We start from the raw sequence: 15738 nt of genomic DNA, 5'->3' as shown, positions 1-15738 counted from the left end.
TTGGCAATAACAGAGGTCAAACGTTTACTATAGGTCTTTACCAGGTTTGCACACACAGTAGCTGGTATTTTGGCCCATTCCTCCATGCAGATCTTCTCGAGAGCAGTGATGTTTTGGGGCTGTCGCCGAGCAACACGGACTTTCAACTCCCGCCACAGATTTTCTATGGGGTTGAGGTCTGGAGACTGGCTAGGCCACTCCAGGACTTTCAAATGCTTCTTACGGAGCCACTCCTTTGTTGCCCGGGCGGTGTGTTTTGGATCATTGTCATGTTGGAAGACCCAGCCTCGTTTCATCTTCAAAGTTCTCACTGATGGAAGGAGGTTTTGGCTCAAAATCTCACGATACATGGCCCCATTCATTCTGTCCTTAACACGGATCAGTCGTCCTGTCCCCTTGGCAGAAAAACAGCCCCATAGCATGATGTTTCCACCCCCATGCTTCACAGTAGGTATGGTGTTCTTGGGATGCAACTCAGTATTCTTCTTCCTCCAAACACGACGAGTTGAGTTTATACCAAAAAGTTCTACTTTGGTTTCATCTGACCACATGACATTCTCCCAATCCTCTGCTGTATCATCCATGTGCTCTCTGGCAAACTTCAGACGGGCCTGGACATGCACTGGCTTCAGCAGCGGAACACGTCTGGCACTGCGGGATTTGATTCCCTGCCGTTGTAGTGTGTTACTGATGGTGACCTTTGTTACTTTGGTCCCAGCTCTCTGCAGGTCATTCACCAGGTCCCCCCGTGTGGTTCTGGGATCTTTGCTCACCGTTCTCATGATCATTTTGACCCCACGGGATGAGATCTTGCGTGGAGCCCCAGATCGAGGGAGATTATCAGTGGTCTTGTATGTCTTCCATTTTCTGATGATTGCTCCCACAGTTGATTTTTTCACACCAAGCTGCTTGCCTATTGTAGATTCACTCTTCCCAGTCTGGTGCAGGTCTACAATACTTTTCCTGGTGTCCTTCGAAAGCTCTTTGGTCTTGGCCATGGCGGAGTTTGGAGTCTGACTGTTTGAGGCTGTGGACAGGTGTCTTTTATACAGATGATGAGTTCAAACAGGTGCCATTCATACAGGTAACGAGTGGGGGACAGAAAAGCTTCTTACAGAAGACGTTACAGGTCTGTGAGAGCCAGAGATTTTCCTTGTTTGAGGTGACCAAATACTTATTTTCCACCCTAATTTACGAATAAATTCTTTACAAATCCTACCATGTGGATTCATGGATTTTTTTTTCACATTCTGTCTCTCACAGTTGAAGTGTACCTCTGGTGCAAATTACTGACCTCTGTCATCATTTTAGGTGGGGGAACTTGCACAATCGGTGGCTGACTAAATACTTTTTTGCCCCACTGTAAATAAAGTTGAATTGGATTGGAGTGGATGAGATGAGCAGGCTGATCAAAACAGAGGCCAGGACTCAGTGATCCTCACTGCACTTGGAAACAGAATCAAATACAACTTGACCAAGAAATGAAGTCACTAAGAAGAACACGTGTTTCACTTCAATTTTATTATTTATCGCGCAACATAAAACAATATTGTGGGTTGGTTTTTTATTCTTTTTTTCTTTTTTAACCACATACACTATGTATTCACATAATACACCATACAGCTACAAAGAGAGAGAGAGACTGAACAAAAACACCTTTTTTTTCCTTTTTTTTTTTTTACATACTGCATCCTTGACATGAAAAATAAAGAACCAAGAACAATCCTCAAACTTAACGGAATGTAGCTGCCAGTTGTGTTGGTTCACTTTCTTTTTCTTTCTTTTCCTTTTATTTAATTTTATGGGTCAGGGTCCAAGTCTCTATCCCAAATTTCAAGTGTTCGTTAAATTAGGACTGTGGGCCATACACAGTTAGATGCAAATCTATGTGTGTTTATCTATGTGTGTCAAAAACTATACAAAATTTAGAAGAAAGAGAGGGAGTGAGTAAAGGAAGTGCATCACTTGGGAGAGGAACAGGGAGGCAGTACGCAATTTTTTTTTTTTTTTGTGTCGTTCAAATATCTTAGCATTCAGTTAACATGAACATGTACAACATACTCAAAAGATCATTTGAATAGCCTCTGGTACTTGCACAGTACCAAATGTAAAACCCAGCTAACAGTCTTCATATAATATGATTCTATATCTCGTCCTATTTTAAATGAATTCAAGTACAGTATGGAATGAAGATTAATAGAGAATGTAATCAACAGTTTGAGTGCACCACCTGCCCTCAAAAAGAGATGTAAATTTGTAGCGTTGTAACAAAAGACTTTTCATAAAGTCAGCACCAGGGCAGCTTCCCTTCCTGTGAAACTGCTTTAATCAAAAGTATAGTTCTCTTGACATTCGAAGAGCTCAGAAAAATATTTGTGGTAATTATTTATCCCTCGCTTTTTTTTCCTTTTTTGTATTTTTTTTAACACAGTGAATTTTTAAGGTATAGCATCATAGCACCGACTGAACCGACTCACCCCCCAGGATCTCAGTACTTGTCCGCTTGGGAGGTGGTGCCTCTCATGAGAACCATCCACCAAAGTTATGAAGCATTTAGAAATGTACAAAGTCACCAAGATATCATATGCACCATATCCTCAGCACCCTTTTGTTGTTTCGGTAATTGTTTGTGTTGTGTGTGTGTGTGTGTGTGACTAATATATGGGCAAGTCTTAAGCTCAATAAGTAAAATGGGTCTTGTTACTGCACTATCAAACTACTGTTAGACATGGCGTGGGTCACCTAATTATCATGGCAAATGAAAGATCTGCAGTCTTCCACGGGGGAGCTGTGATTTTTCTGCCACGTGCATACTTGGCTATTACAAAAGCTGAAGCGAATAATAATGATGACACATCTAAGCAAGCAGGGCGGTGGTAACACAACTGACAAAGACTGCTGGGCAGTAACTCATTAAAGCGTCGCCCAATGTTTCACCTCAGACTGGCTCCGTGGCAGTCAGTATAGTTATAGGGGGGGTGTTTGATAGTAAATAATAGTTCATCATTGAAAAACTTCCCATTCTCTCTCCTGTTGACACTCAGAAGAAAAACTCTGTACTGTTCTAACGTCTGTATGATAAATATGAAGCCGCAGCTATCAGACAGCTGAGATCAGCATAAAGACCGGGCACACAGGAAGCAACATAGGTAACAAAATCTGCCCGCCAGCAGCTTTAAAGCTCACTCTGTTTTCTCTGTTTCCTTTTTGTTATTTTTTTTTCTTTTCAGAGGACTTTGTACCAGACTGTTTCCAGGCTGGAAGCAGTGATTCTTTTTTATTGTTTATGAAATATCTGCTGGTGGTCTTGTTAGCCTGGGATGTAACTCCCTGTAAAACCAATGTGACAATGGTGTTGACAAACCTTACTTAACGTGTGTTAAAGAGGTTTAAAGTGCCGGCAGTTTGATTTTAGTTAGGCTAGCTGTTTCCCCATGTTTTCAGCCAATCTGCTAAGCTAAGCTAATCAGCTGCTTAAGTCAAGCTAGTAAACTAGCCAAGAGGTAACTCTTATCACGCTCGTGGGAATGTGGGAATCACATTATTCAGATTTTGGCATTTGTTTGGGTTTTTTTTTTTTTTTTTAAATACGATGCTGTCATGAATCTGTCACAGAGTTTGAGAATGTCAACAAAATTGAAAATAACAACAACTGAAAGCTGTCAAGCTAAAACTCTAAATTCATACATTAGCACAACTGCAACACGGGGGATCTCTTATTTCCGCTTTACTGTTGCCAGTGAGTCAGCTGAGTGTGGTTTCATGTTACAGAATTGGGCTGACTAAAACGTTTTTAGAAATTTCTGGGGCTCTGTCAGTCGCATGCCGACAGGGGGTACAGTGACTAAGCACAGATTTGCACACAACACATTGGGGCCAAGTGTTGTTTACTGATGTTCAGGGCTGTCAGAGACTTCAAAAATACCCCCATGTCATTCGTGGTTTTGTTACTTTCCTCACAAGTTAAATAATCTTACCTAAATAGTTTGATATTTACATTTTTTATCTCTCTCTTGAGGAAATTTTTTTTTAAAAAAGAAGCTTCAAGTTGTCAATAATCGGCTCTTTCTGTGTCATTAAAATCAAGATTAAAAGTGCTTTTATAAATCTTTTCTTCTTTATGTACAATTTGTATTAGCTATATAAAAAATGATGAAAAAAAACAATAACATCAAAGACAATCATTATCATTATCACCATGTAGTAATAAATAAGAGTAAAAAAAAAAAAAAGCAGGTTAAAATGAGTGTGGAGATCTAGAGCACACAAAGGGACATGCATGATTCTCTGCCCTCAGTAGCAAGTCGTGATTGTGACCAGTGTCTCTACAGCGTGAGGTAGAGAGCTGGAGAAAATCGGGAGAGGTAACAGGGTCTTTCACAGATGACCAGGGCCTTGGCCCAAACGACCGCCCAGCAGCTGGGAGTCGGCTTGCATCAGCAGTCTCTCATTTTCATTTCTGACACATGTTGCAGGTGAACCATGTGACCACAAAGGAAAATAAAAACGAGCGATTTACAGGACTCTCACCAGGCTATCAAATAGTCTCTCTCTTTGGCTCTTTTCAGACACACACGCACGCAAAGTGAGAGATTCATCGATCTGTTGCGCTCACGTTCGGCGCCAAACCCTGGAAGCTACAGAAATTTTCTACGGTTTCCCTTTTATCTCTCAGTACTATTTTCTCTGTGAAAAGCACTGCTAAATGGGTTACCAAGAAATGCAGTGAATGACTGTGCTTTCTCTGCCCTGTACAGTGTACTTTTCTTTTTGTTTGAGACAAAAATCACTACATGCCACAACAAACTGCAAAAAATAAAATAAAATAAAAACTCCTCTAAAGGAAACCAGTTTTTGAGCCCAATGTGGAGCTGAACCACACGGTGGCCATTTTGATTGGCTGGCTCTGCGGTGACAAGGTGCCTGCAGAAGGACACGCCTCACTCTGCTCAAAGATGACAGCACCATGCAGAGAAAGGAGTGGGCCCTTCACAGTAAATCAAGTGTAATAGGAGAGCACCAGAGTGTGTGTGTGAGCACCAAAAGCACTGCTGTCCCAACACTGTTTCCTGCTGCTCTAACCCACGATGGGTTTCCGGTTCACATCTGTGGCACATTTTTAATGTCAGCTTTGCCTTCAGCTGTTTTATCAAGTCCAATCTATGGTCAGCGAGCAGGGTGGATAGCCCCCTCTAGTGGCCATGGATGGTTAAAGCAACAATGAGACAAGGCTGCCATCTAAATGAATCCCAAGTGCTTATAGGTTTGTTTGTACACACCACTTTGAAACAGCAGTCGACGCTGCCCTCTAGAGTTTACACTGGGAAGTGCTCACTCCTACTTGAATGTTATAGGAAGATAAAAGAGTGCCACCTGTGGGAATAGCAGATCTGGGTTAAATGGCTTACACAAGTAGTATCGCTTGTTTTGGCCTCTGTGGAGCACCGGGTGTGAGAACTTCAGTTCTCCGCACAGAGCACAGGAAAGCTTCTGTGAGATAACTCGTTAGGACCTTTCCCTAGCACGACACAAGTTCTGCACCTTTGTGTTAAAAGCAGTAAATCCCAGTGTTCTGGTATCCCACCTGGGCCGAAACACAAACTTTTTAGTTGCAAATACTACTTGAGCCAAATTTGAGTTAGAGCACCTAAATACAGCATCGAGTGCCATGAAGGGTAGCGGAATGGAAATCGATCAGAGCAGGAAGCTGAGCACCAGTCAGAAGCTAGAAGGGAGAGTAGGAGGAGCGCATCATCTCATCATCACGACAAGGCAAGCTGCAAAGGTTTCTCGCAGTAATGGTTAAGAGTTATTCTGAGCCCGGGGACTATTTTCTTCCTTCAGCATGACACTTGAAACCAATCGCTGCGCTTTTTCTAGGTGCCTGGAGCAAAAGGGCTTTGGTGATTTCCCTCCTTACTCTTATCTTTTGTAATATTTGTGTAGATGGTTGTTTGCTATAATGAAAAAACATACTGTCAGTGGCGTATTTGACAGTGGTGATGCTGGTACTGATTCATTAAAAATCAAAGCTTTTGATCAGGATCTTCATAATGGTGATTATTGTGATTATTCTTTAAAAAGGCCCAGAAATGGCTTTATAAACTAAAAGAAATGATTGTGGTGACTATATTGTTGATTTTTCTGCCGTATCAGGGAGATAATGGCTCCTCCTTATCTAAGTACAGCTTTAAGATTGATAAGAACAAAGTCAAGTGGGGGGGAAGGGTGCATGTTTTCCAAACATGGAAAAAGCAAGTGTCCAAGTCTGTCAAACTCAGACTGATTGATTTAACAAAAATATAAAAACAAAACAAAACAGGTCACCTTATTAATAATAACATTAATGAAAAGAGCAATAATTAAAAAAAAAACAAGTCTTCATCATAATAATACCTGTAATAACAACATTGACAGTAACAATCATAATAATATTGATAATAATAGCAATAATTAGAATCATTAAAATTCTATAAACAAGAAAAAGCAATGGAGTTCCTCTCCGGGGAAAAGAGAGGAAGAGCACCACAGGCAGTGTGTCTGAAGCCCAAACCACTGCCTGACATGAGGTAAAAAACAATAAAAATGTCCCCCTCCTCCAAGTGGACTGTAGAGGGAGGCAGGATGGAGGGATGCCAGACTGCGGGACGGCTGAGAGACATTGATTCTGCTCAGTGCTCTCTCTCCAGCCCTCCACTGCACCACTCTGTAGCTATCAGTCACTCTGTGTCTATGTGTCCTCACACAAAGTGGCTGTAGGGCCCCGTGACGACGGTGGAGGCATAGGGAGACACAGTAACCGTAGAGGTGGTGTAGAACGAGGGGGATAACCGCGTCACCGGCCCCTCCTTCTTGTCTTTAGATTGTCCAGGTCCTGGACTAGCGCCTGCCGCCGTAGCGCCCCACTTGCGTTTCTTCCCGAGTGTCTTGATATCCTCCTGGGAGAGGCCAAGGAGAGCTGCTTCCTGCTGCCTCTGCAGTGCTCGCTCTGCCAGCAGCTTCATTTTGGCCTCCCAAAGAGCCAGGCCATGCATGGGCTGGTTGAGGTTCTTGTGCTGGTAGAAGACCAGGGAGATGCGGGAGGGGTGGGAGCGGTCAGGCTTTTTGAGTGGAGTGGTAGCATGTAGTTCCCGACGAGCACATTCGATTAGGATGGAGCCGTGGGCTGGTGCCACTGCTACCCCGCCTATGTAAGGGTCCAGGAAGTTGTGCTCACTATCAGACCAGACCTCATCCCCGTCCTCTTCGCAATTCTTGGTGCTCTCGACGTCGCTCTCTGCTCGGCTGGGCGTGTAGCAGGCCTGATCTGATTGCTGCAGGGCATCGGGGAAGAGGCGACCCTCTGGAGCAGGGGAAGGGGTGTTACTTGCCACAGAACCTCCAAAAGACTTCCAGGCCTTTTCCTGGGGCCCAACCGGAGTGGAACACCGACTTTCTCCAGTCTTGGACCAGATCTTGTCGGGATAGGCCCCTGCAGGATTGCTGTGCTTCATACCAGGGCTATAAGGCCCCATGCCCCATGTTTGCGGCTGTGGGCTAGCAACGGGGCTCGCCCAGTGCCTGGGGGTGCCTGGATGTGGGGTACTTGGCCGTGGTGTAAGTGGGCCTGCGTGAGAGACACCGGGCTGTGGGGTTACTGGGTGAGGGGTGCTTGGGCGTGGAGTGCCAGGGCGTGGGGAAGATTGATGTATGTTACCTTGGACCACTGTGCCTAGCTGAGGGGATGGAGATGGAGAGGGAGGTACCTGGAGTGACGGTGATGGGGCAGGGGAAGCCCTCATAGTGTTTAAGCCAAGGAAGGATGACCACTGCTGCGGGTAAGGAGAGGCCTGCCGCTGCTGGAGATGCTGGTGAAACTGCTGCTGTTTCTCCGATGAGGCCTCGGAACTTTGTTTATGCTTCTGATGGGCATCCCAAGTGGTGGGAATAAAACTTCCATTAAGCTTGTGCCCAGGCCAGGTCACAGGTTGCGAGGGGCTTCTTGATGTGTTGGCTCCGACCTGGTTCGGAAGCGTGCCTTCGTAGACTGGCACATCCATAGGCTCCTGTTTGATGACCGGCGTGCCTCTGTTGGAGGACTCAGAGGAGGCAGAGGAAGGACGGGATTGGCTATAAACTGGGGCCTGGGTGTAAGTCGTGTGATTTGGTTGGTTGGTTTGCTCTGCTTGGCTGGAGCAGGAAAGAGCCACCCTGGACTGAAAGTTTTGAATGTCAGGCTTCTGATCTACCTGGACAGCTTTACAGCCAGCTCTGGGCGAAGAGCCATTTCGACCCTCATAGGTCCTCAGTACAGGGGGGAAAAGTGTATTGGGTGAGCACCTGTAGTAGGCATAATCCATTGGGGGCAAACTGGTGTGGAAACCATTTACTGTATCAGGTGCAGAGGGCTGGCCAGTTGTGGGGAGGCCTCCCCTTGCATAGAAGACGGGGTTTGTATACATGGGATTTACTGGGTCTACTGCTTGCACAGAATATCCATCTATCGATCCGTTTAAGGGTTCCTTTTTGATGTTGGGCTTCACCTCTTGTTTTATAATTGCTGTTTGTTTGACACAAAAGAAAAGTAAGGAAAATGGGTTACAAACAAGTCAAAATCTTAAAGTATTTCAGCTTTTACAATCCGGTGATAACAGGTAAACACAAAGGACATTTTAAGTTACTTAGATCTAAAACAGAAACTAACCTTTATTGCCTTGGGGTTGAGGGAAACTGCTAATGCAGACCTCGGCTTTGATCCCCGTCTTCTCCGGCGTCTCTCCTGCTTGCTGGATGAGTTTATTTTTCTTCTTCTCTGAGGCAGCCTTCTTTGCCTCTAGTCGGCGCTGTCGGCATGACTTGGCAGGTTCGGGCAACTTGCGCACCTCACGGCGGAAAGCGTTAAGCACCTGGATAGCTCCTGTCTCCATCTTGCGGTTCTGGGCCTCCTCGCTGCCAAACTCATCTGTCGGGGATAACGTGTAAAGAGGCAACACGTGGAGCTGCTCGTCCTCTGGGACTTCTCCCACTGTTCGGTTGTCCTCCTTTGTCAAAGTACACACCTGGCAGAGCGTGGCACAGAGTGTGTGATAAAACAGCCGCACTTTTTATGTAGCATTTTCAGCTCATTAACAATGTAGCCATTATTCAGTGCAAAAAAGAGAAAGGTTTAATGATCTTACCACTGTGCATCCATTGTACAGGTTGTGCTGGTCCTTATGAGCGTGAGCACAAAAGTCCATGCAAGCAGTGATTCCAGAGAATGGACGGCCTTCCTTCAAGCCCAGCCTGCATTCAGGAGCTTTGGACTCTGTCTGGCACTGAAGTAAAGGACAGAGATAGCATTAAACCAGCTATAGGAAGGGACTCATTTCTGCATTCTTAAAATACACAGAAACACAACACTTAAGATTGCTTCCTTTCTCAAAGCCAAGTCCTCACAGGTGTACTAAATCATAAGGTTTAATGCGTGCGAGTTGGTTTTGTGTCTTTAGAAACATCTCCTGCTGAGATCTTCTTTCCTATGTTGGTTTGCTAATAGACATGTGCCTGTACAACACACCTGGTTACTGTAGGCTTGTGGTGCTAGTTGCTTGTACACAGGAGCCACCTCAGTTGCCAGATGCTGGAAGTTATCCCTGAGTTTTTCCTCCTGATGATGAAAACATGAATAACAGGTCAGACAAAACTGTAAAGTGGTATCTTAAAATTTACAGATACTATTCTGAAAAGAACAAGAAGAGAAAAGAATTTTAAAATAAAAAAAATAATATTAATCTTCTCATTTGCATACATATGTACTCATACAATGCTTGTAAAAAGGCAGCTCTCGCGTGATGAGTACCTCTTCAGGGTGTTCTCCCTGTAACCTGAACTTTCGCGGCATTTTGCTTCGTGCGTACTTGCAGCCGTTAAAGTACATACTCCATGAGCAACCAAAAGAGAAGGAAGCACCACAAGTTTCAGGATCCTTGCCTTGACAGGCACAAGTACGGCTGTAGGGGGAGACAGAGAGCACACTGAGCTTCATTCATAGAAGACGTGCAGTCTGGCATGTTTTACTACCTCGTGTGCACCACTGTAATTGAGAGTGTTAGCGAGACAGTTGGTTTCATTTGAAGCAATCAATGTTGAATGGTGTTACAGCAGATCATCTTAGACTTAAGCCACACATTTTAATAATGTCCGGTTTTATTAAAATTGCTTTATATGTCAAAGTTACTATATGTTACACACATATTGGAGGGAAACACAAAGGCAGCTTCAGTGCCTACACAGAAGATAGAAGCAAGACTTATTTCTCCATCCCAGATGGTGAGTGGTTCACATATCTAAGCCACCAGACACGGGGGTGTGTTAACATTTACTCATGGTTAGCTGAAGGGCTGGGTACTAGGTGAACAGTGTAACAGAGAACAAAATGTACACATTTCATTTTTGTCGTAATTCTTGTCTTAAAATTCACTTTTATGTCATGAATATGAACTTTGGACAAATTTGATCCGGTCAGGATATTTTCCACACTTCTCCACTGCTTCTGACTTATTCCCACTACTGGAAATATAAATACAACAATAGCGTTGTTAAAGTGAGGAAGCATTCTGAACATGCAAAGAGGCTGGACACATGACTGACTAGCAGTGAATGTGATGAACAATAACCTGTGCTTTCACACATGGGTGAAACACCACTCTGCCTTTGTACTAGAGAGTCGGCAGGTTTAAGACAGGCTAATGTCTAACCGGACTGAGTCAGACATTACTGTTGTCACACGCACTTCTGTCTAAGGATGTTTATAAATGTTCAGGACAACCATGTGTGGCATGTGTGAAAAAGATACCCAGAGTTTAAACACCATCTGCTTCAAAAATCAATATATTCAAAAGTCCATCCATTTGCTGACAGACACCCAGAATGAAAAACTAGCCATCCCCTACTCACTCCTCATTGAGGCCACAGCGTCGGCTGGTGGGGTTGCCATGTTTGGTGAGCGTGTCTGTGACCTCTCTGTACAGTTGGTCAGCCAGGGCCCTCGGTACACCTTCCCAGGCTATAATGACGACGATGATGACAGCATTGTCACAGCGATGGCCTGCACGTTGCCTCACCAGACACAGCAGCTTCTCTTTCTCGTTGCCTCTACGGATCACCTGACAGGAAGCAAAGCTTGTGAGCTTTTACTCGCACACAAAAATCCAATGCTAATAAAGCCAAATACAATTTCAGTCAGTTGATAGGATGTTCCAAGAGCTCCTTGTAGTTCCTGCATTTGGCCAGCAGATGTCCAGCACACCCATACATTTTGATATAGTGACAAACCAGACATAGTTGAGGGTTACATTTTATTTAAGAAGGATATTTACTCCTTGAACTAAAGTCTGACCCACTTCTGTGACTGAATACCACTTCTTTAAGTCAGCTCCCCTAGTTTCCTAATCTTTCTGTCTTAAAACACACCCAAACAGTCACCCTCCCTCAGCAGGGTGGTTGTTTTGAATCCATAAAGTCATTAGCAGGATGTGTCAGGGGTGACACAGGAGAGGAGGCCAGGCAGTTGTCACAGAGTGAGACCTCCTACTGATTTGCTCACTGTGGATGGCAACTCGCCTGTGTGTCTCCCCAGGACCCCTCACTATACAAACATGCACACACTCACACGTCACATAAATTGCTTGTTGACAGGCTGTCAGTGTTGGCAGGTGGGATAAACACTGAAAAAAAAAACCTCACTCTCACTTTTTTATCTTTCACTTGAACTGACACAAATGTCAGCACCCGGTCAGCCTCTCTTTACTCTTAGGGCCTTGGTTGGTCAAAGCCCATTGGTTGCTTTGTGCACTGCTGGAGATACCATCGGAAAGCGTCACAGGTACCTGCTGCAGTATTCTCCTGAACAATAGGCGTCGCTCCACATCAGCGCTGATACAGGAGAAGACGAAGGCTAAACTGGAAGCAAAGCCTCATCTTTTCAAACTGCTGCAGCATATCCCACGGTATAATCTATGTACCGCTGAGCTTCTGTATTCATCATTAAAACCAAGGTAAAAATGACACGATTGTACATGCGTGTCTTCAACCTGATTGCAGCTGTAGCACCATGTAACAAGAGTCAAGAGGTGCACAACAGCAGCTAGGGCGTCAACTCTTTTTGACCGGTGCTGTTCACCACATACCAGTCGGAGGGTATAACAGGCTCTTTAGTGGAACATTCATTTATAAAATGAACATAATTTTTACTGATGCATGAATCAAACGAGCAGTAAATTTCTTATAGACTTCAGCTCAAGATATTACTCCCCTGGCTGTTAGAAAGGCACTTAGCACTGGTTTCACTTTTCAGACCCAAAAGCTATGATATGTCCCTCCTTTATATACAGTGTAGGGACATGTCTCTCAACACTATTGCTCACTGTCTGTTGTAGGCATGTGTGTTGGAAGTTATCCAGCATCTTTCAAAACCGCATTTTGGATGTGCTGTGATGCTACTTACCCACTTAGCAATAGGACATCCGTGGGAACTCTTTCCCTCTTTGCCTGTGTAAACCACCTTCTCAATCCGGATGGCTTCCCCCTTCTCTCCAAACCTGCATACAGAGAGAAGCAATTCACTGTTTTACTGCATGTCTGACTTTAGTGTTGTGACACAAAAACCTGACACTCTCAATGTCCTACATATAAAAACACACTGCAGTCATTTCTATGTTTTCTCTCCGTAGAGAAACCAAACCAACCACAAGGAACTGGGGCATTTAAATACTGAACCTTCATGTTTTGCTGCAGGGGACTTGTTATGCTCATTTCCAGCTCCATGTAACTAGAAAAGTTACATGAAGCTTTGCACATTTCAAAATATTCCTTGTTTATCTCAAGTCAGACTTGATGAAGACCCCTAAATTCATTCACTGTGTAGAACAAAGTGTTCAGCTTCCTTTAAGCCAGCTTTATTCTGAATAGCTACCGTCTCACAAACAGAAGGCCTAAATCTCAGGTAGGTGTGGCGTTCATGCAGCCAGTTCTCTGTACCTGTGAGATGGTCATATTCAGGATATCCACTCTCACTGACATCACACAGATCCAAAAGTAGAAAAATGGTGTGAAAAGGAGCATTCACAGAAGCGTGAAAGCCTGAACCTTCAAAAGTAACTGCATATTCTGACCTTATTCTTTGAATTTTACAGAACTGACTGTAACAGCAACCAAGGAAGGTCACCTTTAAGAGCTATACTCAAACCCTCCAAAAGACTACACACATGTAGTTAGGTGCAGGTACAGTTTCTAAAGGTACTGTGTTTCAAAAAATGTTGTAAAACTGGGAAAACTTTCCAGTTTGTCCATGGGTTCAAAAACCATGGAAAAGTGTGACATTACTGACTAAGAGAGCAGAAAAATATGCTGGCCAAATGCTATTGGTACCAAAACACAATAACTATGGACAATGAACGGCTACTCAGTAGCAGTTCCAGCAGCACCTGATCAGTAACAGGAGATTTCAGATTTCCACTGAGGGATATTAATCAAAGGTTTCTTATTGCCACAAGTGACCTCATCAGCAGTGGTTCTTAGTCTTTATTCCAAATGTTCGTTTTGCCTTTCTCATTTTTCTCCACCTCTAAGTAGTCTGAGGGAGTAGCATTATATGTCAATCCTGACAAAAACAAGTCAACTTGATTAGGAGTGCATGTTCACAGTCCTCTGCTGAGATTCACACAAGCATGGCAGAGTAAATCTGATCCCTTAGCTTCCAAAACAACTCGGGCCAAAAGGACTTCTCTTGGACATATTTCTGTGCTGATAGTAGCTTGAATGCATTAGCAATTGTACACAAACATTTCTGTTTGTTTTTGTGTCCTAATGGTGCGTGGTGTGTATTTCTGCAGGTCTGTTTGTAGTTGCACAGGAGGAGAGGGGGGTCAGAGGTTGCACCGGGGCGCGGGTATGTCACTGGGCCTTGTCAGATGTTTGTTCACAGATCATATCAGGTCTCCTGTCAGCCAGATACCTGCCATTGTGAAAACCTCAGCCTTGAGCAGATTTGGCATGGCAGTGAATACGCCGTGCACCTCCTGAATAGGAATCACCCTGAGGTGGCTGAGAAAGTGGGAGGGGATTAGACTCTGTCACCACAGGGGTGGCTGGCTAGGGTGAGGGGTAGGTCAAAGGTCAGCCAGGGACTATAGGGGCTTAACATCTTGCATCATCTCTCAAATAGCAAAAAGTGGACTCTGGTTGAACACTCCCTCCCCTCACTTACTCAAGCTGCGCTCTCTGGGAGCTAATGACTCATTGGCCTTACAGAAATCCAGCCTCTCAATGAATAGCAACTACTACAGCGTTCAGCATTGTGAAAATGAAGCTTAACACAAGTGAAAGATCTGGTAAAAAAAAAAAAGGTTAAAGTGTGTTTACATTCTGCAGAGAAAGATATTCGTTAATTCAACCTTGAAAAGAGTTGTTTCGTGGCATGCTTCTGCAAGATAACCCAACAGCAATTTCATTACTGAGGCTGCAGCTGCAGTTTGTTTATTAAGGGTTCTATACATGAGATTACAGGAGCAAGCAATTATTTGTGGTGTAAAGATCAAGTGGAGTAATGGTGTTTCTATCAGAAAAGGAAGTCACACTTCCTCCGTGTGTTGCAATTTGAGCTTCTCTTTTCAGTGGTTAGGTAGCCGGTCTGGCTGCACATGATTCCCCCTCCCTCTAATGGGCTCATTATGCGCGTCCACCCAGCCTCTTGCGAATGGTACCGAAGACAAAAAGCGCCATCAAGTCCTCTGGCACAAGCTGCACTTTAGTGTCATTTTGGTTTCAGCTGGTCAAGCACTCGTCAGCTTTTGCAATATTCCCCAAGTTGAAGACACGAGTGCACGATCATGTTTGTTTTGACCTCCAATTCACTGATCTATCAGTACAGGAGAGTTACAGAGATTATACAGTCTGAGGCTTTCTGGAAAAACTTTACATTTGCTTCCAGTTTTCACTTCTTCTACCCATACACCTGACGTAGAGGTTTAGTATGGGTGTTGCTATCGCTCAGGAGAACACTGTAGCGAGTACTCGCACCCTCAGTACTGGTATAAATGGTATGTCTGGATACTTTGTAGTTTGTGTGCAATACTGCCAATACGTGGAGCATAATGGGCCCATAAAGGTGTTCTACCTTCCCATCCTCCCTGCATTTATAAAGGGAATAAGAGTATTTAAAATTACGTTACTTTGCTCTCTAAAATGCCCTTTAAAAATAAAAGCATTTAGAAAAAAAGAACTTTAATAATGTTATTTACCTAATTTATATGCACATCTACACATATACAATCTATTTATATAGATGCACATGTGACAACACATTTTTTTATCTGTAATTTGTGACATTTCTTGTGAAATTTTAAGTTTCATACAAAACAAATTCATTTTTACATCTACATTATTCATAAATAAGGTTACCCATCTCTCTGTCTCCCCTCACTGCTTCAATGTTCATTTTTTCCTCCATATTTTATTGTATTTTGTCATCAGTTGTTCTTCCTTCTGTGTTCTTCCCATTATCAGCTGTCATCTGCTGCTAATCCTGTGCTTTTTGCTCTGCCTGTGATATGCTGATGATGCTGATATTTCCTGTTCCTCCAACTAGATTCTAGGTCACAGATTCCCTAAGGACAAAATGTGAGGAGGAGGACTCATGAGAAGAGAAGAGAAGAGAAGAGAAGAGAAGAGAAGAGAAGAGAAGAGAAGAGAAGAGAAGAGAAGAGAAGAGAAGAGAAG

At 43.8% G+C, this 15738-nt stretch overlaps 1 protein-coding gene across 5 annotated transcripts in view; it reads right to left on the bottom strand.

The window, feature by feature from the left end:
- Positions 1-3283: 3283 nt before the first annotated feature.
- Positions 3284-15738, bottom strand: part of tet3 (tet methylcytosine dioxygenase 3) — a 47626-nt gene continuing 35171 nt past the window's right edge. For all 5 annotated transcript variants that reach the window (XM_042226754.1, XM_005936894.3, XM_005936896.3 and 2 more), the window contains 7 exons: positions 12467-12560; positions 10918-11126; positions 9821-9971; positions 9539-9628; positions 9159-9296; positions 8684-9038; positions 3284-8539 (listed from right to left, as the gene is read on the bottom strand). In XM_042226754.1, the coding sequence (XP_042082688.1) occupies positions 6741-8539; positions 8684-9038; positions 9159-9296; positions 9539-9628; positions 9821-9971; positions 10918-11126; positions 12467-12560 (2836 nt within the window). In that variant the 3' untranslated portion in view covers positions 3284-6740. The remainder of the gene's footprint in view (positions 8540-8683; positions 9039-9158; positions 9297-9538; positions 9629-9820; positions 9972-10917; positions 11127-12466; positions 12561-15738) is intronic.

The sequence above is a fragment of the Haplochromis burtoni genome, unplaced genomic scaffold (genome assembly GCF_018398535.1).
Source record: "Haplochromis burtoni strain Fernald_Lab_line unplaced genomic scaffold, NCSU_Asbu1 Contig_226, whole genome shotgun sequence".
NCBI lineage: Eukaryota > Metazoa > Chordata > Actinopteri > Cichliformes > Cichlidae > Haplochromis > Haplochromis burtoni.
Note: the sequence above shows the minus strand (reverse complement) of the source record. Positions and strands in the feature narration are given on the sequence as shown.